The 27669-nt window shown below is 42.8% G+C and overlaps 1 protein-coding gene across 2 annotated transcripts; it reads left to right on the top strand.

Annotated features, from left to right (window-relative positions):
* Gpn1 (GPN-loop GTPase 1) lies at positions 1-27640 on the top strand. Of its 2 annotated transcripts, XM_004839220.3 has the most exons (14): positions 2-178; positions 863-956; positions 4647-4686; positions 5549-5615; positions 6384-6421; positions 10051-10129; positions 10340-10434; positions 13360-13405; positions 13977-14123; positions 15293-15375; positions 16799-16838; positions 18843-18933; positions 24591-24698; positions 26065-27640. In XM_004839220.3, exons 1-14 carry the CDS (start codon positions 68-70, stop codon positions 26148-26150), a joined length of 1125 nt encoding a protein of 374 aa, XP_004839277.1. In that variant the 5' UTR covers positions 2-67; the 3' UTR covers positions 26151-27640. The 2 variants fall into 2 exon arrangements, with proteins under 2 accessions (XP_021109298.1, XP_004839277.1); XM_021253639.2 differs by lacking the exons at positions 4647-4686; positions 5549-5615 and having other exon boundaries at positions 1-178.
* Positions 27641-27669: the final 29 nt, after the last annotated feature.

Genomic DNA, 27669 nt, shown 5'->3' with positions numbered 1-27669 from the left:
AAAAGGAGCGGAAGTCTCTCTAGCCCGGAGGCGTCTCTATGATGATGTGGGCGGGCCTGGCGGAAAAATGGCGGCCGGAGGGATCGCGGCCGAGCTCCCGGGTGCGGGATCTTCGCGGCCCTCCGTGTGTCTTTTGGTTTTGGGAATGGCAGGATCCGGGAAAACCACTTTTGTACAGGTGATGTGAACAGCGCGGGCGTAGTAGGATGCGCGAGAGGTTGTTTTCGGCGGGCGAAAGGCCAGGCAGCAAGGGTAGGGGAGTTGTTTGGGGAGTTGCAGCGTGCAGGCTTCTAGCTTTTGGGGCCTTCTCATCAACTCACTTCGTCCGTGTGGGAAGTCTTGGACCCTACAAGGGTCAACGAAGGCTGTGCGCTGCGCCTCCTCACTGCGCGCTTTGAACAGTTTACCACGTTGTACTGATTCTTTTCGCTGGTAAAATTGTCTGCTGGCCGAAGCCTGGGGCTTACAAGTAATTCTAGAGATGGAACAACGTGACACTGGTTTTCGGGGAAGACTTGCCAAAGAATCATTTCTTCCGTGCCTATCATGTTGTAAGCCCTGGAGATCCAGCTCAAGTGATATGGACAAGTTTCTGGCTGACATGGAACTAACATTTTAGTGAAGGAAACGGAAAAAAAAATCCATAGAAAGTTAGTTAAATAAATGATCTAGAGTAGAGGAGGCTCAGTTAGATGGGTGATGAAGACAGGGAGCGTTTAAACTGAGTTGAGTGTCGACGTAGCAAGTGGATATGTTAAGTAGAAGGAAATAAAGCCAAAATCTTCAGTCATGAAGGAATATGAGTTCTCTCTGATCCCCTTATCATTCCTTTTCATCTCTGCAACTCTTCATATCTTTACAGAGACTCACAGGACACCTGCATACCCACAGCTCTCCACCTTATGTTATCAACCTGGACCCAGCTGTACATGAAGTTCCCTTTCCTGCCAATATTGGTGAGTAGCACGCCCTCGAACTCATGAGAAGTGCCGCAAAATGAATGGAAACTCTGAATCTTGGCAGTCTTCAGTGCCTGCAGTTATTCATTTTCATTTTTTACAAACTGCCTACTTTGGTTTCCTTTGGATTTGCTGGAGTACCTAAATAGACTTCATCCTTACTCCCATTTTCTCTCTTCACTCCCCTGCCACTTTCCTACATTGCTTTGTGGCATTCCCATTCAGCTTTATCTCTCCTCTTTCTGACCCTAGTGTGTAAGGTTATTGTAATTTGGGAAAGTGGTGTAAGAGTGAGTCTCAGTCCAGAAGTACCTAGGCCATAAACCCATCACCCAGCTGTGATTCATAATTTTGTTTCCTCAGAGAATAAGGTTCTTGTGCCATAGTTCACTGGCTGATCTGTCAGAACCCTGCTTCCACTCTCAAAATTACATGGGAAAATGTTTGTGCGTGTGGATTTTTGCCATGTTTGCCTTGTTAAGGAGAGGTTCTCAATATGAATCAGATTTGAGTTTGTGACTCTAAAAATGATTAAAAATGAGTGTGTTCCAGTGTCAGGGTTCTTGATAGGATCCAGGCTTCCTGGTTTCCAGGCCATCACTGCTAATCCTTTCCTTTTTTATTCTATTAAGCTTCTTGTACCCCTGACATAGTGATAAAAGGAAGACTTTTTGTTTGTTTGTTTGTTTTTTGGTACCGGGGCCCTTATCGCTTCTCAGCCTTTTGGCTAACTTCAAGTGTAAATCCCTGGCCCCAAGGCAGTGCTTTTTTGGGGGGGAGGGGGTGCGTACTGGGGATCGAACTCGGAACCTTGGGCTGTCAAGGCAGGCGCTGGAACCACTGAGCTAAATCCCCGACCTTTTTTTTTTTTTTTTTGAGACAAGGTCTCACTATGTAGTTCAGGCTGGGCTTGAACTTACTATGTATCCCAAGCTGGTCTCGAACTCATGGCAGTCTTCCTGCCCCAGCCTCCCAAGTGCTGGGACTATAGGTATGCGCTACCACATCTGGCAATAAAAGGAAGAAATTATTAAGCAGACATTATTTTGAGAAGAGTTTGAGAAAATATTTCCTATGTTCTTACTTTGTTATTCTCAATCACAAGAGATTGTAGGAAATCGCCAACACTGAGACAAATTTGAGTCCTTTATTGCTGGAGGTTGAGAGTGGCTAGTGCTGGAAACCTCTGACTTTGAAAACTGGCTTGTGGGTTTCTTTTAAGCGGGTCTTCTAGTTGGGGAGGGGGTCAGGGAGAGGAGGAGCCCAAGCAGAATTTTACAGAAGCAAAACTTTGCTAAGTTAGTGGGGGTCGGGAAGTTTCACACTGTTTAGTTGAAACAAAATATCACACAAGTGTGGAATATTCTGTTCACAGGGTCATAAAGCTAACATACAGCTGCAGACTGTTCTACCAAATGGGAAGGTCATAACACACAGCTGCAGACTGCTCTACCAAACAATGCGTTGGTCTGTCATGTATCAACTGAGGGGGACTACCAAGAGGAGGAGGAGGCCACCGTCCAGAAGCACTTGACTTTACACAAAATGGAGGGGGAACAGTGACGAGGCATAAAATGGAGTCAGGTTGGCCATTACAACTTAAAGGATGGAATTTTTTTTTTTTTTTTCAGTACTAGGGATCAAACTTAGGACCTTGTACTTTTTTTTTTTTTTTTTTGGTACCGGGGATTGAACTCGGGTCCTTGCACTTGCACAGCAGGCAGCGAAACCACTGAGCTAAATCCCCGGCCCAGGACCTTGTACTTTTGAGGCAGGCACAGCACCACTGAGCTAGATCCCCGGACCAAGGATGGAATTTTAATAGTTGATGAGGGAAACCCTACATACTGGTGGATAGGTTTAGGTAGATACTACTGGATAGACTTTTTTTTTTTTTATACTGGAGCTTGAACCAGGGCCTTCACACTGAGCTACATCCCCAACCCTTTAAAAAAAATATTTTATTTTGAGACAAGGGCTTGCTGAGTTGCCCAGGATGGGTTCAAACTTGTGATCCTCCTGCCTCAGCCTTCCGGAGTGCTGGGATTACAGGGATGTTCCACCATGCCAGCTCAGATTTTTAAGAAGCCTGAGCTGGGGATGTAGCTCAATGGCATAGCACCTGCCTGGCAAACATGAGGTCCTGAGTTTGATCCCCAGTACCAAAAAAAAGAAGACTGTTTGTCTTGGGTTTATCACCAGGATGAAAATAGTAAGAAAGAGGCTGGGGATTTAGCTCAGTGGGGCCACGCCTGTCTCGAAAATGCAAGGTCCTGAGTTGGATCCCCGGTACGGGGGTGGGGGGGTGAAAAATAGGTCTTTTGAGTTTATTTATTTATGTATTTAGGTACAGGGGATTGAACTCAGGTCTTTGGGCTTGTGAGGCAGGCAGCACGTAACCACTGAGCTAAATCCCCGGCAGAAATAGGTCTTTTGTTACTGGTTTTTTTCCTGCCTTTCTGTGCCTATGGCCACTGATACTTAGGTTGCATAACAGCTTTCACCTTGTTTTAGAATGTCTCTACCATAACTTGAGTATTCCTAGCCTAACATGGTTCATGAGTTTCTTGGCAGTTATCTTGTATATAGAAGGAAATCAGTGGAAAGATGAAGTTAATAGAAGAGTATTCTGGCAAGAAAAGCACAATAGATTAGTTTAAGGTTTTTTTTTTGAAGAGTAGGAAAAATTTATTGGGAGATAGAAAGCTTCTGCCTAAGAGAGACAGAAGGGGGACCAGAAAATGGATTGTCCGCCCACCCCACTTTTCAAGGATGCTTTATACAGCAAAAGCATGTGGTGAGGGAGGTATAAAGTGGGACAAAACTATAAGACCCAATGGAAATTTACAAGGTGGCCATGAGGTGGGGCAAAACCATGACCAATCACCCAGGTAATATTGATTAAATGGGGGTCAAATGGGGGAGCAAGTCATGTAGCAAGTGTACCAGGATTTTCAGTAAGGGTGGGTCAGGGATCTTTCCTGGAGAGTGTGGGTTAAGACCTTGGGCCCCCACCCAGGTGATTGATACCTGCTTAGAATATCAGACACTGCTATTCATCCTACATGGGTGTGATAGTTTCTCTCCTTTTACAATGCTGGCCTTCGGTGAATGTGTCTTCATTGTCCTTTGTGTTGGCACCTCCTGGGCTGGCCCTAACTGCCAACAAGATATCTAATTAACTTACCTATCTGCAATATTTCCCCCTTTGAAGAAGTACCCCTAACTGCTGTGAGGGGGCAAAGTAGTTTTAGTTTTTTGCTGGCAGGGCAAGTGGTTATAGGACACCTTTTACCCTTCTGTTCTTTCTCCTCATGGTCTTCCTTCTTTTTCTATCACAATTCAGTGAACTTTGCTTAAATTTTTTTTTTAGAAAACCAGTATGAAGCTGGGAGTGGTGGTGCATGCCTATAATCCCAGCACTTGGGAGGCTGAGGCAGAAGGATTGCCATAACTTGGAGGCCAGTTTGGGCTACATAGTGAGTTCAAGGCCAGCCTGTACTACATAGCAAAGCCGGTCTCAAAAAAAAAAAAAAAAGAAAGAAAACCAATATGAAAAAGAATTCTGATACCAAGAGTGGAAACTTACTGTTCTGCACTTGAGAGGCCTGTCGGCTTAGGACCCTAAAGTCTGAATTATTTTTTCCATATGTGTTATGTTCTAGTTAATTCTTTTTTTTTTTTTAGATATTCGTGACACTGTGAAGTATAAAGAAGTCATGAAACAGTATCCTTTTCAGTGTCTACTACAGTAGCTGTCTCTGTGTTTTATGGGTTTGAGAGTGTTTTTGCCTTAGCTGTTGAAATATACAATCAAAAGTATTGATGGAAGTCATTTTCTTAGGAGAATGTTAGATCAATGGAGGTGAGGTATCAGAAATACCATTTTAGTTTGTGATCTGTTTTCTGACTGTGTCCCTCAGCCATAGACTGTTGTCTATAGTTAATAGTTAATTAGGAGGGCCGGGGATTTAGCTCAGTGGTTCTGCCGCCTGCCTTGCAAGCTCAAGATCCTGAGTTCGATCCCCGGTACCAAAAAAAAAAAAGTTAATTAGGAAAAATAAGAGGCTAGCTCACTACTGCTTGGGTCCCATAATGTGGTATTGCCTTGGAGAATTGATACATTCTCTGATTACTACCTCTTCACACAGGGAGACTTGGAATGAGTATGTGTAGTTAGATTGATTGGTGCATTCCTGTGTGACATGTGTGCTGTCCATGTAGGCAAATCTAATCATAAATTCTAATCAGCAGGTTGCTTGATTGATAATGATGAGAGCAGGGAGTGTTATATAGCTGATTGTAATGGCTAAAGCTGATAGGCTGTTACTGCCTAATATATTGTAATTATATTTTGGTCACTTTGCTTTTTTCATCTTGTCTAGCCATCCCTAAAATGATAACTGAATAAGGAAGACCTTGACAGTTCATGAATTCCTTTGAGGCCAAGGTTTTGTCTTATTCCCAAGGATTAGGTTGTGCCTATGTCTACTAATGGAATACTAGTCTAATGCTATTGGGTGACTAATACTGTAGGGGTGAACTTTACATCTAATCTATCAAGTATAAATCCTCAACTGAGTGCCCAGATATGGACTTGGGCCCAACGGTGGCATCGTGACCTCGCTCAATCTCTTTGCTACCAGATTTGATCAGGTACATCTGTCTTTGTGTTGACAGATGTGGCTGTGTAGAAACGTGACTCGTGCCTTGGCCTCATTACATTTATAAAGAAGAGCAGCAAACCTGGGCAGAAATACAGAAAAGAAGTAGGCATCTTGGTAGACAGAGAAGGAGACTATGAAAAGACGATCAGTGTTGTGAGACAGTTTTTATTTACTCTTCGTGACAGCCAACAAAACAAATGCAAGAGCTCTGGGTTCTTTTTTCATAGGGGCTTGTGGTTTTATCTGAGGCTGTGGTGGGGGGCCGGGTGTCGGGTCGGGTAGCAGGCATAAAAAGGACACTTTTTCCTTGTGACAGGTTTTCTCTGTCGCCTGCTTCCATAATACTTTCCTGTGATATCACTCCATGACTGTTTACATTGACCAAAGCCATGTGTGATAGCAGTGCATCGCTAGTCCCTACTACTCAGGAGGCTGAAGAAGGGGACTCAGTTGAGCAAAGGTCTTAAAAAAAAAAAAAAAGAAGAAAGGAAAGAAAAATTTCATCAGAGTGCCAGAGGGTTTTACCTCACTGTGACAAGTTAAGTTTTGAGCTCCTCGGGTCCTTGCAGTGTTGCTCAGGAAGTTGCAGGGCTGCTAGTGTGGCTGTTGTGCCTCTTTGGCTCAGTGAGTTTTTCAGTCACTGTCCTTAGTTTGTGAACATAGAGAGTCCCTAGGTGACGGTGCCTGGAAGGCAGGTCACTGGAGTGAGTTTTTAGTGACCTTAGATCCTGTTGTAACTGGCATCTTTTTCTTTTAGGTGATGAAATTTGTTGAGAAAGCCCAGAACACTTCTAAGTAAGTCATGTCAGCTGAACACCTGTTTCTTATTCTGCACATTTCTAGGCCTTTGATAGCTTTGGGGTTCCATGAAGACCAGAAAGGGTGTTGATTGAGGTGAAGCCTGCAGAAGTAAGAAAAAGTGAATGACAAAATCATTAAGGTGCTGTGTAGTACAGAGCTGAATTTAGTATTTCCCACCTCTTATTACTGTGGCTGCCAATTTACATGACTTCTTTGGAGGTATCGTTTTGTTTAGTTTTCCTTTTTTTTTTTTGGTACTAAGGATCAAACTCAGGACCTCATGCCTGCCAGGCAGGCGCTATGCCACCGAGCTAAATCCTTGGCCTGTTTTGCTTTTTGAGACAAGGTCTCAGTATGTAATGCAGGCTGGTTTTGAACTCACTACATAGCCCAGGCTGGCCTCAACTTGCAGTGATCCTCCTGCCACAACCTCCCGAATGCTGGGATTATAGGCATGCTCCACCACACCTGGCTCTGGAGGTATCTTTTTAAAAAAAATTTGGTACTGGTGATTGATCTCAGGACCTTGCATTTGTGAGGTGGGTGTGGTGCCGTTGAGCTAAATCCCTAGCTCTGGAGGTATCTTGAGATGTTCAGATTCTTTTTTTTTTTTTTTTTTGGTACTGGTGATCGAACTCAGGACCTTGTGCTTGCGAGGCAAGCACAGTGCCACTGAGCTAAATCTCTGGCCCTATGATGTTCAAATTCTTGTGTCTACCAGCCTTCTCTTGGGAAACTGTTTGTTGACATTAAAGCCTCTTGAATATCCTTCTAACCCTTGTTTAGCTGAATATAATTTACATGATTCAGAGAAAATAGTTTTTCAATTTGAAAAGTAGCAAAATGTAAAGTATTATCCACATGTAGCTATTATTTCATAGGTTTACTTTTTTTCAAGAAAAAAGGCAATTTTTTTTTTTAAAAGCACATAGATTCACTGTAAAGAATTAAAACCTACACAGTACTTAAAAGATAAAACGGTTACCCTGATTTCTACTACCAGTGAAGGCTCAGTTTTCCATGACTGGCATTCTGCGATTCTGTATATACACAGAGATAGGAGGACGATGTGTAAAAGTGTTCTTACACCGTGGATTATTCTAGTGTAACGACAGGCTTATAGTCCACAGTGTGGCAGCTCTTAGTGGTATAGCAAGATCAGGCCAAGAGGAATTGAGAACGCACCCGGAGGTTGGAGACAAGTTTATTACAGTGGTGGACTGATGAGGGATTTCTCCACAGAGTAATCAGCCCGGAGCTGACAGTGAACAGGGTTTATATGAATTAAGGGAAAGGGGGTTGGAATACGGAAGCAAGGCATTTATTATCAGTGCAAGATTGAGGAAGCTACATTTAGGTTACATGATTTGATAGAAAAGTACACTGGATACAGACACTTCCTGAGAACAAAGGACAATGAAGGAGGACATGTGTTAGGTGTGGGAGGGGGATGAGCTGGGGGTGGCTCTTTGTCAGTTAGGTCAGCTCGCCACAAGAAAAACTTTTTGCTGAGAAATCGTTTTCTGGCCCACTAGAGCCAATTGGGGTTTTTTTTTGGTACTGGGGATCGAACTCGGGACCTTGGCAGTTGCAAGGCAGACCACAGAACCACTGAGCTAAATCCCCAGCCCTAGAGGCAGTTGTTTTTAAAGAAAATAGCAACTTCACTGCAATATGATTCACTTTCTCTTTTAAAATGTATAATGTAATGCTTTTGTACATTCACTAGCTTGTGCATTCATCGCCACTAATTGGACACCGTTCTCATCATTCCCCCAGCCCCATACTCATTACCAGTCACTCCTCACTTTTCCTTTCCCCATCCCCTAGCATCTGCCCCATTTTTCATTTCCACCAGCAGCGTGATTTAGCTACACCCACAATCGCCAGTCTCCACAACACTTGTTAATGACCTTTTTTTGTTGCTGTTGTTGTACTAGGGTTGAACCTAGGGCTTTCTCACTGAGTGACATCCCCAGCCCTTTTTAAATTTTTATTATGAGACAAGGTCTTACTAGGTCACTCAGACTGGGGCCAAATTTGCAGTCCTCTCTCAGCCTTACAGCTGGGATTAGAGGCCTGCGCCACCACACCTTACTTAAATTTCTTTTCTGTGCTGAGGATCAGACCCAGAGCCTTGTGCATGCTAAACATGAACTATAACACTGAGTTATACCTCCAACCCCCTTTTGTTTTTGATTATAGCTCTCCTAGTGGTTGAGAAGTGGTATGGAATTGTGGCCTTCATTCATATTTCCATAATGACTAATAATGTCCAGTGTCTTTAGGGCACTGCTGTGTTTTTGGAGAAATGTTTCATAAATTTTTTTGCCATTTATTTTTTTATTTCATTTTATTTATCGGTACTGGGGATCAAACCCAGGCCATTTGGGTTTGCTGGGCAAGTGCTCTAGCATTGAGCTAGACCTAGGCTTTCCTACTCATTTTAAGACAGGACCCCCTAAGTTACCTGGCTGGCTTGGAAGTGGCCCTTCTCCTTCCTGCTTTGGCATCTGTGGTAGTTGGGATCACAGGCATATGCCACCATGGCTAGCTGCTGGTTTGTTCTTGTAGTGCTGGCCTCAAACTCAGAGGCTTGTGTATACTAAGCACACGCCCTTCCACTGGTCTACAACTCTAGCCTGGTGTTGCCCATGTAAACAAAATATTTTACTGAAGTACAATTTATGTACTATCTAATTCACCTGTTTAAAATGTACAATTCAGTGGCTTTTAGTATATTCTCAGAATTGTGCAACTATTGCCCGATCAATTTTATTTTATTATTATTATTTATTTAGTTTTTTTGAGGCAGGGTCTCACTGTGCAGTTCAGGTTGACCTTGAACTCATTGTGCAGCCCAGGCTGGCCTCAAACTCAAGGTGATCCTCCTGCCTCAGCCTCCCGAGTGCTGGGAGTAGAGGCCTGTGCCATCAGGCCTGGCTATAAATTTTAGAATGTTTTCATCACTTCAGACAGATGGCCTAGCAGTACCTATCCCTCCAGCTGTCCTCTGTACTCCCTTATCCCCACGCAGCCAGATGTTTTTCCAGGAGTTTACTTTCTGGTTTTGTATATCTCTCAAGTTTAATGCATTGTGCTTCTGTAACAGTTTTCCATTAGCATTTGCAGCAGTTCACAGTGTGGTGCTCTTGGTCCTTAGCATGAATATTGTCATGGAACAAAGTCTAGGAATATGGTATGCAGTTTAAGGGCCATGGTAGGAAGTCCACTTGTCAGTGTAGATATTGAATAGATTTTTTGCTTTTTAAAAAAATTTATTTAATAGTGGTTCCGCTGCCTGCCTCGAAAGCGCAAGGTCCTGAGTTTGATCCCTGGTACCAAAAAAAAATTAAATAGTACTGGGAATGGAACCTAGGACTATGTTAGGCAAACTCTACCACTGAGCTACATCCCTAGCCCTTTTTGTTTTATTTTGAGATAAGGTCTTGCTAAATTGTGTAGTCTGGCCTTCAACTTGTGATCCTCCTGCCTCAGCCTCTAGAGTAGCTGGCACTACAGGTATGCCTCACTATGGCTGGCATATCTACTGTTCTGTGTGATGTAATACTTTCAGCATCTCACAACTCTTAGCACTTCTTTAATGCCTTCCTTACATACAGATATGTCTTGATTGACACGCCCGGACAGATTGAAGTATTCACCTGGTCAGCTTCTGGGACAATCATCACCGAGGCTCTGGTGAGTATTCTAGGTTTCGTTCCTGACAGTAGCTGAGGCCTAGACCGACGTAGTATCTGTTTAATTGTCCAGGACTGTGTGTTGGAGGGAGCCATGGTGGCTCTGCACACCCTGTCTGAAATGGTTCTTCCCTGTTCAGGGAGGCAGAAAAAGAGTATGGGACAGGGCATGAGCCCTCTGACCAAGGCTTCAATTTTTTTGTGGCTTTAGGCATCGTCATTTCCAACAGTAGTCATCTACGTGATGGACACATCGCGAAGTACTAACCCAGTGACCTTCATGTCCAATATGCTGTATGCCTGCAGGTAACTGGTTACTGGTAGGGAGTTTTCCACCAAGAAATGAGGCCTCCTTCTCTTCTCTCCTTTTTGTTTTTGAATCCTGGTTGTGTACCTTTGGATTGTGCTTACTTTGATTTGCCACTCAGCTGAGTGCCTGTGAGTTGGAGAAAGTCAGAGAAAACACATGTGCTGTTAGCATTCTTAGTCATCACCTTCTGATCTTCCCCTCTTGGCTTATTATAGAAATAGGTGGTCTAGGGCCAGATGTGGTGGCAAACACCCATGATTCTAACAATTGGGAGGCTGAGGCAGGAGGATCTCAAGTTCGAGGCCAGCTTGGGCTATACTGCAAGACCCTGTCTCAAAAAAAAAAACAACAAAAAACAAAGCAAAAAGAAATATCTATATGCCTATGAACCTTATAGTGGTTGCTCCCAGTTGAATGAAATACAAATCTGATCCAAATGGTGCTGTAACAGGTAGAGTGAAATGGTAACACGAGGAACTACTGTGAATACATTGCACAGGTGCGCCTGAAGTGTGAACAGGGAGAGGGGACGTGCCTCACTGCACTGTGTCAGCACATTAGGACTGAGGGAGCTGGGCGTGGTCTGTAATCCCAGCACTGAGCGGGGTAAGGCAAGAGGATCACAAGCTTGAGTCCTGCTGGGCAGCTTAGCCAGACTGTCTCAAAAAAAAGTGGTAGGGCTGGGGATTTAGCTCAGTGGCACTGTGTCTGCCTCTTAAGCGGAAGGTTGTGAGTTCCATCCCCAGCACCAAAAAAAATAAAAAGGGCTGGATGTAGCTCAGTAGAAGAGTGCCCCCGACTTCAATCCCCACTTCTGCAAAAAAAAGAAAAAGACCAAGCAGAAGGTAGTCCATCATGAAAGCTGAGAGAACTTAACCTTTTTTTTTTTTTGGTACCGGGGATTGAACTCGGGTCCTTGTGCTTTCTTTTTCTTTTTCGTTTTTCATTTTATTGCTACATTTTAGATGTACATAATGATTACATTCATCATAAGGAATGTGTACCTGTATATGATATATCTTATATCTTGCTTCTTTTTTTCCCATTACCCTCCCCTCCCTTCAACCAGTTTTCACCTCCTTATTTACAAAAGCTTTGTTTCCAGGGTTTTTTTTTTTTTTTTTTTTTTGGTACCAGGCACTGAATTTGGGTCCTTGTGCTTGCGCAGCAGGGGCGAAACCACTGAGCTAAATCCCCGCCAAACATTTACTTTTTTTTTGGTACCTGGGATTGAACTTGGGACCTTGTGCTTTTGAGGCAGCGAAACCACTGAGCTAAATCCCCCGCCCTAGAACTTAATCTTAAGGGTACACAAAAGCCACCACCACCTTGTCTCTTGTGATTTCAGTAGGAATGTTGTTTCTTCTCATTGGATGCAAAAAAGCCTAATCCAAATGGAAATCTCATGACTAACCTAATTATTTCATTTTTGTGTTATTTAAAGGACAGTTGTTTGATTAGCTTAATTGTAGTAATCACTTCAACAGATCAAAATGTCCTGGGGCTAGGAGTATAATTCAGCTGTTGAGCACAGGCTTAGCATAGGCAGGCTCTGGGGTTGATCCCTAGCACCCCAATGAATGAATGAATGCATGAATGAATGAATAAATAAAGAGAAGGGGAAGATCTACTTTTTAAAAATTGCATTGTACCCCTTAAAATATCCTTTTTTGGGTCAAATTTATATCAATAAACCTAGGAAAAATTTTAAAAGCTTCAGTCTGTAAAATAACTTTTTCTTTCCTGTACTAAGGATTGAACAGGGCCTTCACACTGAGCTGCATTCCTACCCTCTCCCTCACCCCTTTTTTCAGTTTGAGACAAGGTCTCACTAAGATGACCAGGCTGGGCCCAAACTGTGATCCTCCTGCCTCAGCCTCCCAGAGTGCTAGGTTTGTGGCCTTGTGCATCATGTGTGGGCTGTAAAATAATGTTATTCCCCAACTTCTTGAGGTGTAATTGACAAAAATTGGATATATTTACATTGCATATTTTTTGTTTTTGAGATTATGTAGTTCAGGCTGGCCTTGAACTCACTGGATCACAAGCTAGCCTTGAACTTCCAGCAACCCTCCTGCCTCAGCCTCTATTACAGGCATGCCCCTATACTTATAATACATATAAAAGTGCTTACTTGGAACAACAGGGGTATTCAATAGATTTTTGTTTCTTCCTCTAGAAAAAGGACAACTATTTTATTTGGGTTTTTTTTTGTCTTTTTTGTTTTTTTGTTTTTTGGTACTGGGGATCGAACTCAGGTCCTTGCGCTTGCGAAGCAGGCGGCGAAACCACTCAGCTAAATCCCCAGCCCCAGGACAACTATTTTATAAAGTATAAAAACTAGGAGCCAGGGCTTTAGCTCAGTGGTTCCACTGCCTGCCATGCAAGCACAAGGTCCTGAGTCGATCCCCAGTACAAAAAAAAAAGCAAACTAGGGCCAATTGTGGTGCATGCCTATAATCCCAGCACTCAGGAGGCTGAGGCAGGAAGATTGCTGTTGAGTTCAAAGCCAGCCTGGGCTACATAGTGAGGTCGAGGCCAGCCTGAACTAAATAGTGAGACCCCGTCTCCAAAACACCAACAAATAAACACTGAAACACTATTAGTTGATGTGAGAATGAGTGAGTATATGACAGTTTTTTTGTTGTTAGCTGTTGGCTCAACAGTTTCAGTCCTTCTCCGCTTAGGAACAGGAGACTGAATGCCATGTTAAAATGAATAACTGTGAATCTGAGTCTCTCTACTTGGTCCTAGCGCACTGATACCAGGCAAGTAAGAGTTTCCGTGCTTGCACTAATGCAGTCTTTTTTTTTTTTTTTTAAGATAAGGTCTCTCTGTGTAGTTGAGGCTGGCCTTGAACTCCCAGTGATCCTCCCGCCTCAGCCTTCCAAACTGATACAGTCTTGATGTTTGATTTTCAGCATCCTGTACAAAACCAAGCTGCCTTTCATTGTAGCCATGAACAAAGTAAGTGGATCCTTCTTATTTCAGCATAATCTTTTTTATCAGAACCTTTGGCTGCAAGAAGGTTTGGATGGGTGGGAAGGATTCTGTCAACTGCTGGAGAGCTGCTTCAGGGTTCATGTGGCAAAGTCGTGGGGACTTCTAGGAAATAGTCAGTTTGGTGGGATGGCCGTTTAGCACTGGCTTTCATCCCCAAGTGTTCAGGGCAGAATAGCCCCTAGAGCAGAGTGTATTGGTATCCCTGAGTCACGGCTGTGTAAGAATGGGAAGGACCACTAATCTATTAGAAGTGGCCACAAAAGAACGACAAAACCCAATTTCTTTTTTTTTTTGGTACCAGGGATCAAACTTGGGACCTTGCGCTTGCAAGGCAGGCGGTGGAACTACTGAGCTAAATCCCCGGTCCCCAATTTCTTTGTCTCTTGAAGTGGAGGAGGTTGGGGGAGGCAGAGAAAGAAAATGTAGACATAGATGCTACGCTCTTTGATGTCACCATGTATCTTAACAAAGTCTTGCATTGTTTCATACATAACCTCATCTCTGGTTGCTGATTGTTGCCTTTTCTCTGGTCCAGACAGACATCATCGATCACAGCTTTGCAGTGGAATGGATGCAGGATTTTGAGGCTTTCCAGGATGCCTTGAATCAGGAGACTACATACGTTAGTAACCTCACGCGTTCCATGAGCCTGGTGTTGGATGAGTTTTACAGCTCACTAAGGGTAAACTTTGTCTTCTCACACTGGTGGTCTTTCCAGTTAGCCTCTGGCCCCACAGGACTGAGCTAACCTAATTAGAAAGGAAGTTGATTACCTTCTGAAAAGTGACTTTTGAAGCATTGCCTACCTGTGGTCTGGCCAAGTAGCTCAGTGGCGAAGCCCTCGCTCAATGTACAGCCTAGGTTTGACCCCCCAGCATAGAAAAAGAAGACAGAAAAAATGGCAGAGATTGAGAAGATAAATAAGAGCTCCTCCTTGGCTGGCCTCTAATCCCAGCACTTTGGGAGGCTGAAGCAGGAGGCTTGCAAGTTTAAGTCCTGCACGGGCAACTTAGTGACATGCTGTCTCAAAACAAAAAGTTAAAGAAAGGGTTGGGGATGTAGCTCAGTGGTAGAGCACTTCTGGGTTCAGTCCCCAGTAACACACACACACAAATCCTACCTTTTGAGTGTTTATGATGTAGTATAGGGTGAAAGGCAGCATGCAGAATTGAAGCATATATTGTGGTAAGTACCTTAGCAAAGATGATGCCTGTGAAGGGGTAAACAAGAGGTGAGATTCTTGAGGTGTAGTATTAGAGGGATGCTGCGTGGGAAGGGTGAGATTTATGTAAGCAAATGTGAGTGTGGGATGTAGAGTGTATTGATTGCCTGGGTAAAATGGCTCGGTTTGGGTTAGGGTGTTTATTTGAGGCAAGGTCTCTCTGTAGCCCAGGCTGGCCTCGAACTCGGTGATCCTCCTGTTTCCCAGGCTCCCAAGTGCTGGGATTATGGGCATGCGTCACCACCCTCAGCCGGCTTAGTTTTTCCAAGGAGTAGCTCATAAGTCCCGCTACTTGTTTGGCCCTGATTATAGCTTTCTTTTTCAATTCTTTATGTTCCATAGACTTACTTTCATGACTCTTGACTAAGTATGGTGGTTTGTTCTGTATTAGCCTTACTTTTTGCCAGAGACTTCTCAAAATATCTACGCCACTTCCATGACAGTTTTTTGTTTGTTTTTTTTCGTGCCGGGGATCGAACTCGGGTCCTTGCGCTTGCGCAGCAAGCAGCGAAACCACTGAGCTAAATCCCCAGCTCCATGACAGTTTTATGACATTTGACCAGAATAATATATAACATTAAAGAATAGTCACTGGTTTGCTCAGTGACATTCATGATGATGCTTGGCAGGTGGTGGGTGTGTCTGCCGTTCTGGGCACCGGCTTTGATGAACTTATGGTGCAGATCACCAGTGCTGCAGAAGAATATGAAAGGTAAGGGGGAAGGAACTTTGTATTGATGACATCCTTAGTGACCACAGTTCTGATATGCTAGCAAAGCATTTAGGTTTTCATCAAGTCTGTTGCGTTTATGCTGTGTATATATGTGGCACTAACTGATTGTGCCTCTGGAACTCATGCCATGTATATACGTACTGAAGCTGACCACGCTCAGGAGTAGCAAATCTCCTTAACTTTTCTTTCTTTTCTTTTTTTATTTGAGACCGGGTCTCACAGTGTAGTCTAGGTTAGCCTTGACCACACCATCCTGCCTCAGCTTCCCAAGTACTGGAATTACAAACATGTGTCACCATGCCCAGCTATTCCATTCCATTAACCTTTCCAAAAAAATAGAAGTATCGAGCCAGGTACAGTGGCACATGCCTGTAAGCTTAGCATTCTGGGAGGCTGAGGCAGGAGAATCTCAAGTTCAAGGCCAGCCTAGCCAACTTAGTGACTTAGATCCTATCTCAAAACAAAAAATAAGGGCTGGAGATGTAGTTCAGTGTGAAGGCCCTGGGTTGCAAAAGAAAAAGGTATCAAGTCCTCATCTCTACTGAATGATGAAGAAGCAGGGGTCATTAGGCTTTTTATGTGAAGAGCCAGTTTGCAGATATTTTAGGCTCTTGGGCAGCTGTTGACTTCTGCCCTTGTAGGACAAAAGCATTCTTAGCCAGTCCGTAAAGAGAAGGACATGGGTATGTTCCCGTAAGACATTCTTTGCAGAAATAGTAAGGCTGGATTTGGCCCTCAGGTTCGTTGTATGATTTAGTAAAATGTTTGGAACATCCTTACCATATTCCCGACACACAGTAAGCATATATCCTAATGAGTGGTGGTTCCAGCTTTTCCATAGTTTACAGTGGAATCCGCTTAGCTAGAGGGAGGTGAGGAGAGCACCCCTGTGCTCGGGGTCATGGCTGACAGCCCGCTCCTGGCCATGCCCTTTGGCTGCACTCTTTGCTGGCTCCTAACCACCACATTGTGGTTTTCAGACACATTGTTTTCACTTAGTTCATCAGACCTGGCATTTTGTTTTTGTTTTTTTCCTTTTACCAGAGCCTCAGAACAGACTCTAGTGTGTATCTGTTAGTGGTCATTGCTCACATTCTTCATACATTGGACTTCCTGAGCAAAATAGGAAGTTTCTGTTCTCTTCCGTTCACCTCAAGCGAACACTGAGCACTCGCGTACCAGTGCGGAGTTTGTGTTTTTCCCACATTTTCTAGGTGGTGGCGAGCACCTCGGGTTTGAATTCCACAGGGATAAACTTGCTCACTAATACTTGTTACGTCAGATGTTCAGTGAAGTCAGATCTTTTATTATTGTCAGTCTTAAGGAAATGGAAGTGATGGGGGTGGGAGTGGGCAGGTTGGATTGCTGAGCAGAGACAGTTAAAGAGTGTTTGTTTTTCCAGGGAGTATCGTCCTGAATACGAACGTCTGAAGAAATCACTGGTAAGAAAGAAGGCTATGTATTTAAGGGTCAGTAAAAACCTGCATCTGTGCACTTTGGCACAAGCCTGTAGTCCCAAATATTTGGGAAGTTGGGGGTTGCAGGAAGAATTGCTCTAGCCTAGGAGTTTGAAGCCAGGACAGGCAATGTTGTTAGACAACTTGTCTTTTAAAGCAAATGCAAAGCCGGATGTGGTGGTGCACATCTGTAATTCCAGCACTCAGGAGGCTCACTGAGCTTGAGGCCAGCCTGGGGTACATAGTGAGTTGAAGGTCAGCCTGAGCTACATAGACCCTGCCTGAAAAATAAACAAACAACAAACAGCAAACACAAAACAACAGTCACCTTTAGCCTTCTAACATAAATGCTTGTGCTTTGGATATCAGTGTGTCCTTTATTTTTTTTTGTATTTTTACTTTTTTTGGTACCGGGGATCAAACTCGGGTCCTTGCGCTTGCGCAGCAGGTAGCGAAACCACTGAGCTAAATCCCCAGCCCAATGTGTCCTTTATTTAACTTGGTTATTTTTTATTTTGACAGTCTTACTGAGACATAACTAGTAAAATTTCAGTAGCTTTTAAATACCAATTTTGTGTGTGTTCTGAAATGGGTTCTTGCTGTGTTTCCAGTCTGGTCTTGAACTCCTGGACTGAAGTGATTCTCCCACTTCACTTTCCTGGTTGGTACTGCAGGCCCGTGCCACTGTATGTGGCTTCAGTTTAAATTTGGAAATTTGTCTGCATGTTCTCTGTATGCAGAGTGGCCCCTTAATTGTTTTTCTTCCTTGTATTGAATAGGAGAAATGAGATTTTTCCTGTTGTGTATACAAAGGCTCTTGCTATGCCCCACTTCTCTCCTACTTCAAGATCTATTTATAGGTTAGTTATAGAATTTTAAGAATAGAGAGGTGGAGTAGCCAGGATTACAGATGTGTGCCACCATTCCTGGCTCACCTTTACAGGAATTCTGAGGCAGCTACCAGGAGGGAGCATTTCCTCAAACTATCTGTCGGTGTTATCAGAGGCAACTACCATCATGAAAACACATAAAATTAAACAGTAGAGCAGATGCTCAAAGAGAGAAAAGAATCAAGACTTATCTGTATAGAAAACCACCACACCACAGAGATGAATGAGAGAGGAAAGAAAAAAAAAGGAGATACAAAACAACTAGGAAAAAATGAACAGAATGGAGTATATCTTCACATATCAATAATAACTTCACATGTAAATGGATTAGATTCCCTAGTTAAAAGACTGAAACTACAAAATGGATAAGAAAACAACAGCAAAAATAAAAAGTGAAGGCTATAAGAAATTCCACTCACTTATAAAGACAGATGGAGACTGAAAGCAAGGAGATGGAAAAAGATACAGTTCGTAAAAGGAAACCAAATGTAAGCAGGAGTAGCTATAAGTCTATCAAAATAGTCATTAATTCAAAAACTTCACTAAACGATCACTATGCAATGATCAAGGGATCAATTCAACAAGAAAAATAATTGTAAAGGTGTCTGCACCCAACACCAGAGCACTCAGTTATATAAAACAGTTTTGTTCAAGCCTATCTCAATAAATCCTTCCAAGCATAGCTTATTTAAAAAAAAAAAAAAGGTGGCTCACAAGTCTTGTCCCAGATGATCAGTGTCCTTGTCCTTAGAGTCCTCTGTCACTGAGCCTTCTTGCTAGGTGTCCACGAGGATTCTTGGGATGTGTTTTTCTAATTCAGCCAGCAGAGCCCCCTAGTGTGACCTTCTGCTGTCACCTGGGTCCACACTGCTTAGTATTTCTGGCCCCCATCAGCTGCCCCTCATGAACTTCCACTACTTGTATGATTCTTCATCTCTGCTTAGGAGCTTGGAATCTAGTCTGGGCTCCTTTTTTATTTCATTTTTCAGTGCTAAGGATTTAACCCAGGGCCTTGCAAATGCTAGGTACATACTCGACCACTTATCTACCCCCTGGTAGGGCTCCTTTGTTAATATGATGACCTTTTCCCTACCTACAGGCCAGTGCACAGAGTGAACAGAAGAGGGAACAGCTGGAGCGCCTTCGGAGAGAGATGGGTTCTGTGTCCTTGGATGCAGGGACTGCCAAAGGTATTGGGCAGCTTCTGGTGTTAGAACTAAAAAAAGGAGTATGCTTTTTTTTTTCTTTTGAGAGGGTATCCTGAAACATTTTTTTTCTTATTAGTGCCTATTCATTTTATAAAATACTGGGTTTCAATGTGTTTTTTCATTCATGAATATAACATTTTTATCACATCCACCCCCCATTATCTTCTCTTTTTTTTTGGTACCGGGGATCGAACTCAAGACTTTACGCTTACGAGGCAGGCAGCAGAACCACTGAGCTACATCCCCGGCTCCCATTATCTTACACTCCTTTCCCCTTCCCCTTAACTCCTTCCTCTTATAGTCACCCTTTTACTTTCATGCCATTTTTTTTCTAGATTCCACATATTAGGGAGAACATGGTTGTCTTACTGAATCTGGCTTATTTTGCTTAACGTGATCTATGGTTCCATTTATTTTTCTGCAGATGACATGATTTTGTTCTTTATGGCCAAATAGCACTCCATTGTGCATGCACACATTTTCTTTATCTAGTTGTTCATTGGTAGGCGTCTGGGCTGGTTCCACATCTTGGCTATTGTGAATTGTGCCACAATAAATGTGGGTGTGCAGGTACAGCAAATCCCTGACTTCCGAACATTTGAGTTGCTAACTTTCGCAGATATGAATGGACCTTGCATTTAGTTTTTTTATGCTTTACATTGTATATTTGTGATAAAGGTGTATAAGGCTCATTTTGTGAGACTTAGGAACAAATCCAACCTATGAACGTTCTCCTGGAACAGGAGTCATTAGTATTTACTGTATCCCTGTAGTATGCAGACCTTAATTTCTTCTGGTATACCAAGAAGTAGTTTGGCTGGTACTATGGTAATTGTAGTTTTAGTTTTTTGAGGAACTTCCTACTGATTTGATTCCCACTGGCAGTGTAGAAGGGTTCCTCTTCACTCTCATCCTTTTGGTTTTTGTATTCATTTACTTACTTTCTTGAGAAAGGGGCTTACCATATAGTCCAGACTAGCTTGAATTTACTGTGTATCCCAGGCTGGGCTTGAACTTGCCGTCTTCCTGCCTCAGCCTTCCAGAGTGCTGGGATTGTAGATATGCCCCACCACACCTGGCTTAATGTTGACTTTGTATCCGCTCCTTCCATCAGTTTATCAGCTCTAGAGGTCTTTCAGTGGAGTCTTTAGGGTCTTCCAAATGTAGGACCATATCCTCTGCAAATGACGATAATTTGACTTCTTTCCTATTTGTATTCCATTTATTTCTTTCTCTTGCCTGATTGCTCAGGTTAAAATTTCAAGTACTTTATTGAATTGGAGTGGTGAGAGTAGAAATCTTTAACCTGTTGCTAATTTTATTTTATTTTATTTTTGGTTTTTTGAGACATGGTCTCACTGTGTTGTTCAGGCTGGCCTTGAACTCACAGCAGTCTTCCTGTTTTAGCCTCCTGTGTGCTGGCACTGCAGGCTACACCATCACGGCAGGCACTATTGCTAATTTTAAGAGGAAATGCTATTAAATTTTTTCCATCCAGTATGATGTTGAAGAGGTTACACTTATTTCCACTCACCAGAAATCCATCTATATCTGAGACAGGAGAAAAGGATAAAGGAAATATGAAAACATATACATGTATATACTTATATACTTATATGTGTATGGCTTAGAAGGGAAGCACCTCAAATTTGTATGTGAATTTTCACCATGTTGAGTTTTTCCTCCAGGGAATTTAAAATATTTTCTTGGCTAGATACCTGACGCCTGTACTGGTTTTGTAATTGTGCTATTGTTTTTGTGTAACAATTTCTCAGTTCCCCCATTTTTTTTCCGTTTATCTTGGCCTAGTTTTTTGTTTTTTTTTTTAGATAGAGTCTTGCTTTGTAGTTCAGGCTGGCCTTGAACTCAGCAGTCCGCCTATCTCAGCCTTCCAAGTGCTGGGATTACAGGTGTGCACCACCACACCTGGTGCTTGGCCTATTTTTAGATTTACAGAAAAGTTCCATGAAAAATACAAAGAATTGCCAGAAGTCTTCAGTCAGATTCTCCAAATGTTAACATTATTGCATGTTTACTTTTCATTCTTCTCTGTGTGTGTGTGCATGCATTCACAAATCCAACTTTGTTATACAAGTGCATGTTACTTACTCCTGAACTATTAGCTTTTCTAAGTTCAGTACATCTGTGTCTCTTCCTGAAAACAAGTGTAGTTTTCAAAAATGAAGCAGTTCACATTGGCACAGTGCTGTTGTCTATCGTGTAGACCATTTGCCCTTTAGAGCACTGGATTCATTCTCATGGCCCTGAACCTGGAACAGTTTCTTGGTCTTATTGTATTTTGTTGCAGTGATGTTGTGGTGACATTGTGTGTTGCTGTGCCCCAAGAGCTCCATCCCCAGCACTGACATTGACCTTTTGAAGCATGCGAGCTGTCATTTTATTTATTTTTTATTTATTTTTTGGTACCGGGGATCGAACTCGGGACCTTGTGCTTTCGAGGCAGGCACCGGAACCACTGAGCTAAATCCCTGGTCCTGTGCTTTCTTTTTTTTTTGAGATAGGTCTTGCTGTGTATTTGGGGCTGGCCTTGAACTGAAGATGATCCTCCTGCCTCAGCTTTCCAAGTGCTGGGATTATAGGTGTGGACTGCCACGCCCAGTGTCTCCTCATGATTTGATTTGAGGGACAGGTTTTTTAGCAGAACTTCATAGTAGTGAAGTTGTGTGTCTTTTTTTATTGCATCACATCAGGAGGCAGTAATGTTGATTTGCTGCATTACTGGTAAGGTTAATTTGGGTTACTTTCATAAAGTGATGTCTTGGGCCGGGGATTTAGCTCAGTGGTGCCACCTACTGCCTCACAAACCCAAGGTCCCGAGTTCGATCCCCGGTACCAAAAATAAAGTGCTGTCTACCATATTTTCTCATCATTTAAGTTACTATTTTTCCAGGGTATTGTGGCTTTCCCTATGATGGCCTGGGGTGTACTTTCATCTCGCTTTTTATTCTTTTACTTAGCTTGAGCTCACTCTGTAGAGACAGTTTCTCCCTCATTCTGGTGCCCCACCGGGGCTGCCCCCCCCCCCCCATATTGGGGATCGAACCCGGGACCTTGCACTTGCGAGGCAGGCGGGGGAACCACTGAGCTAAATCCCTGGCCCTCTCCCTCATTCTTTACTTTTATGTTTTCAAATAAATTTTGTCACTGCTAAAAAAAAAAGTTACTATTTTTCCCTTATAGTAAGAATTTTGTAGGATAATTCTCTGAGACTATAAATATCCTTTTAATTATCAACTATTCAGCCATTTGTTCTAATATCACTTGATATAGTAGGAATGTCTTCGTGGCACATTTTTTTCTTTTTTCAGGTGTCCCTTAACCTTGTTCATAGTTTTATTTTGCTGTATGAAAGTGCTTATTTTGTTGTGTCAAATTTATTTCTTTTCTTGTATTGCTTCTAAATTTTACATCCTAATTAAGAAGTCTTTACTTTTAGCTGTGTTAAAGAGGACTTTACTTATGTTTTATTGTAGTCCCTGTGTGGTTTCACTTTGGAACTTTAGATTGCTGATGTAGTTAGCTTATTCCTGGTGTGGTATGAGGTACAGGTCTGTCTGTGCTGTCACCTTTATCACTGGTAGTTGTATCTGTACTGTTGATTAGAGAATCTCCCTGTGCCTCAGTGACTTTGGATGCTGCCTGTATAATGTGCTGAAGTGCTGTGTGCAGCTGGGTATATTTCTGGACTTTCCATTTTATTGTACTGGTTTATTTACTTACATGCCTATCACATGTTTTAAGTATGTGGTGGTTTTATAAAATGTTTCAATATCTGCTGGGGCAGGTCCCTCTTATACTTTTTTTTCCCCCTTGTGTTCCTGGATATTCTCAAATGTTTATTTTTCCCCATACGTTTTAGTATCAACTTATTTGGCCCCTTCAAAAAGCTTTTTTGTATTTATGTTGGGATTAGAGTCCATTTGTTAATGAATTTAGGAAGAAGTGGCATTTATGAACTGTAATGTTCCTACCCAGCTGCACAGAATATATTTGGCAGGTATACTTGTCACTTTTAGGAGAGTTTAAAGTTTTCTTTATGTACATTTTTCATTTTTCTTGATAAATTTATTCAAAGGATTTTATCTTTTTTGTTGTTGAAAATGGGATTTTTCTGAACCATTCAGTCTTCTGATTGGTGTGTTTGCATATATGAAGGCTTTTGATTTATATTAGTATTTTCATCCTGCTTACTTTACTGAGTTTTTTATTGAGTCAGTTTTATCATTGACTGTGCAGTTGGTGCATATATTTAACATGCACACCCCTGGCCCCTACCTGTGCAGACTTCTGATATCCTCTCGGTGAGTGGTACAAGTCTGTTGCAGCTCAGGGGGATTCTGCAGCCAAATTGGATGGACTTTTCGAAAATAGTATGCTCAGTTTTCTTCATTTATTAATTGTAGTAAATGGGATGTACTTTTATTTTTTTCCTCTGCATCAGCGACACTAACATTTTCTGGGACAGCTTTGTTAAAGGAGTGAAATTTCTATTCATGAAACATTGGTTTATCTCCAGCTGAGAACCACAAAGCTGGAAACTGACTGGGTTCAGAGTTTGTGAACTCATCTGTGCCATCTTCGGGGCACACATCAGCAGTGTGAATTTCTGTGTGCCAGTCCTTCAGAGACTCTCATGAGGACAGGAAATGACAAACATGTCTGCTCTTACAAAGGGTCTGCTGTATTCAGAGAAGCTGTTGAAGATTAGGGGCTTTTCCATGGGTCATTGGAGGAAAATCACAAGGATAGCCGGGTAATTCCTAGTTGGGCAAAGAATGCAGCATTTACTTGTCAGCATATCCTGCCATTATCCCTGTGAGGCACAGGTCCCTTGAGTTTTGTGCTCATGTTGCTCCCTTTGGCCCTCTTTATAACCCTAGTTGTGCTCTTGAAAGCTCCCTAGGTTCCTGAAGAGAGAGTGGTTGTGTTCTCCAGGGGTTTTAGGTTCTCATAGCAACTATCTCCCAGAGGCTGAATCCCCTGCCAGCTGTTACTTGACTAGACTTTACTCTGATTAGTTTCCCTAGGGCAGTGGTGGCCAGCCTATGGCACATGTGCCACAGCTGGCTGTTTGTTATCATTGAAGGCTCTGAAAGGTTCACCTTCTTTATCTTAGGGAATTTTACCTCTATTATTATATTTTATTTCCCATTTTCTGCCTTACTCCCTTTCTTGAAAAACCCTTTGGCTCTTCTTTCTTTCTTGTTTTGCCCTGCACTTTCTTCAGGCCCTCTCTGAACTTGGCCTCTACCAGGGAGCCTCTGCAGTGCTGTCCTTTTGCCTCAAGCCACCAGCACACGGGGTCTGCTCCCATGACTTAGGTTTCCAGGGAAAAACCCTACTGGTAGTGTCTTCAGGGTGTGCACTAGTGACAAGAATGCTGCTGCCCTGGACAGTGTCTTGTGTTTTCTTCAGAGGGAAGTACGGGACTCCTTGCACTATTGGGCTTACGATAGCACTTTGAACTAAAACACTGTAGACTTAAGTGACATTAACCATACATTTAAAAGCAGCAAGGACCTGCATTTATATTCATCATGAACATTTGTGATTACAACTACTGATTTGGAATCTCCTTTTTGAGGAGATACATGTACTGATCAGTGTTTTTCATCTAGACAGCGTATCTCCTGTGCTGGACCCTTCTGACTTGATCCTGACTCGAGGAAACTTGGATGAAGAGGATGAGGACGCCAACAGTGATACTGATGACATTGATCACAGAGGTGAGGAGGCTGAGGTGCCGATGGAAACAGAACAGCTATTGCTTGCTCAGGAAAGATCTTAAACTTGTGGCTAGTGATAGGAGGAAGAAGAGAAAATGAAGGATGTAGCACCAGCAAAATTGCCTTTATTGCCTGTGTTGAGAGTTCTGGCCTTCCTATTAAATGGTTAATACTCCCTTGGCTGTAGGCCTTTTGTGTCTTCTGATCTTTACATTCTAAGTTTAAAGAATCCAGAATTTTTGTTATTAATGTTTTGGTTTTTCATTTAAAAAATTTGTTTTTCTTTTAGAGACAGGGTCTCACTATGTAGTTTAGGCAGTCTTGAACTTTATGTACCCTATGCTAATCTGGAATTTGTGCCAGGGCTCCTGTCTCAGCCTCCCAAGTGCTGAAATTACAGACGTGCGCCACTATGCCCAGCAAAGAAATTTTTTAAAAATTTCTTTCGGGCCAGGGATTTAGCTCAGTGGTTCTGCCTCCTGCCTCACAAGCGCAAGGTCCTGAGTTTGATCCCCATTACCAAAAAAAATTGTTTTTCCTTTTGTGCTGGGGATGGAACCCAGGGCCTCATGCATGCTAATGATACACTCTGCCACTGAGTTACATCTCCAGCCCCAAGTGTTTTGTTTTAAGAATGCATAAGACCTGGGTGTAGTGGTTTATGCCCATAATCCCAGCACTCTGGGAGGCCGAGGCAGGTGATCACACGCAGGTGATCACACGTTTGGCTGAGCCTGGGCAAATCAGGGACTTAGCAAGGCCCTGTCTCAAAATAAAAAATAAAAAATGGGCTGGGATGTAATTCAGCATGAAAACCCTAGGTTCAGTCCCAAGTACTGGGGAAAAAAGAATGCAGAAGGAGGTCTTAGCAGAGAACTAAAGCACATTGAGGACTTTTGTGCTGTTTTTTTTTTTTTTACACTTGCTTTCATTATTCAAGCTGCTGCCTATAAGTTAAAGGTCAGAAGCTGAAGCAGACGCCCTTATCCAGGTCTACACAACCCTCCCTGTGCGGGCCAGTGTAGTCGCGGCCTTGGAAGGAGCGTGAGGAGGGAGTATGTTCATTAGCCAACTCCTGTCCATGGTCCTTGGACCGGGCACTGTCCTGGGCCGAGGACACCTGAGTGGGAGTTAGTGGCCTCTTCACAGGGCTCCAGACCTGAGGGGGAGCCCCACGTGTAACATGAGCAAAGTGGTAGAGGAGCTGGGAGAGCAGTGATCTTTGCTCAAAAGAAGGGAACAGAACTTGGTGACACAGAGGAAAGCTTTACTAACGAGAAGGTGCTTAAGTGGGTCTGAGTTTCTTCTGCCCTGTGTGTTTTTGTCAAAGGAGTTTTTAAAATCGTGTTTTTTTTCCTCCTTGCAGTTACAGAGGAAAGCCATGAAGAGCCAGCATTTCAGAATTTTATGCAAGAATCAATGGCACAGTACTGGAAGAGAAACAACAAATAAACTTTTACGGAATTTCACTTGTTTCCAGAAGTCCCGTATTGTGGACCTCCATGTGAATAAACTGTCCTTAACTCTGACTGGGGGATATGATGAGCATTTCTATTGTGGGGGATTTAGGGAGTTGTACCATGGTAGAGCATTTGCGTAGCATGCATGAGGCCCTGGGTTTGACCCCTAGCACTGTAAAAAATATTTTCTTCTTCAGAATAGTAGTTTCTCTTAGGGAAACCTCGTGACTCAGATGAAGTCAGGGAAAGAAGATTCCTGGAGCAAGCAAGTAGATGCCATTTCTGCCTTGGCCTTTCCCTTGTATTTGTGCAAGGAAGGATATATTGACTGCTCTCGGAAACTGATACTCTTCAGCTCCAAACTTCAGGTTTTATCATTTAAACTCAAGTACTCCTGCTGCTTATGGAATATGGACAACTTACTGGTCTGATGACTACTTCAGATCCTGACTATAAGGCTGGATCCACAGCATCTACTCTCAGCACTGTGCCCTTGACCTGAGCTGCTCTCTTAGCACAAAGGGAGAGGGGAAACAGAAGTTTGTCCAGAGGGGCAGGAGAGTCTCCTTGGCATCCAGTCTGCGTTGGTATGAAATGTGCATCACCCTGGGTAGCTCATCATTGAACACCAGGTTTGCTGAAGAAAGGGCAAAGTGATTTCTGAATAAGAATCCTGTTTAAATGGTGATCCGGATAAAGAGGTTTTAATTGTAACTTTGTTATAAGGCTGGCTATAATGATTTCAAATGAAAAAGTTACATAATCACAAATAGAGTCACTGTCTTCAACAGAGGCCTAAAGTTACGTCCAAACCTGTTTTACTAAGGTGGTGATGTGGACCAGTTTCCCAGGTACAGACACCTGGTAACCAGGCAGAGCCAAGCCTGGTTTGTATTTGATACTTTGCACTAACTTCAGAGTATCATTGGTGTTTTATTCAAATGCCCCGGGTTTTCATTAGCTGCCCATTCTGTACATCACAGCCATCGTAAGGGTTTGCCCTGGCTGTCTGTGCTTCAGCTCAGCGGTTGTCAGAGCTTGCTGTTGGAACCAGAAGCACTAGTACTAGTGGGGAAATTGTTAAATACACCTCGCAAAACCTACTGAATCAGAAACTGCAGTTGGGGTCTGGCAGCCTGTTTTAACAAGCCCGCTAGGTGACTAGCACACACTGGTTTGAGAAACAGTGCTTCAACTCAGAACCCTATGACATCTTTCCAGCCGGGTAAATTGGGTACCAACCCTCAAATAACTAAATGACTTCCTTTAGCAGCATACCCTGATCTTGACCATCTGTGGCTGTTCCTCAGTGTATTATTATTTACATTTTTTGAGATGGGGTCTTGTTATATATTCAGGCTGGCCTGGAATTCATGGCAATCCTGCCTCAGCCTCCCAAGTGCTGGGATTAGATACGTGCCGTGTGCCTGGTGTATTCCCCAATTTAAACTTTCCAAAGTAATAAATGTATTTTACTATGAAGTAGTAATTTCAGTATTTTGTACCTAGTG

This window comes from Heterocephalus glaber, unplaced genomic scaffold (assembly GCF_053883595.1).
Source record: "Heterocephalus glaber isolate CG9 unplaced genomic scaffold, H.glaber_assembly_v1.0 deba00001457, whole genome shotgun sequence".
Lineage (NCBI taxonomy): Eukaryota > Metazoa > Chordata > Mammalia > Rodentia > Bathyergidae > Heterocephalus > Heterocephalus glaber.
This window is presented reverse-complemented; position numbering and strand designations above follow the sequence as displayed.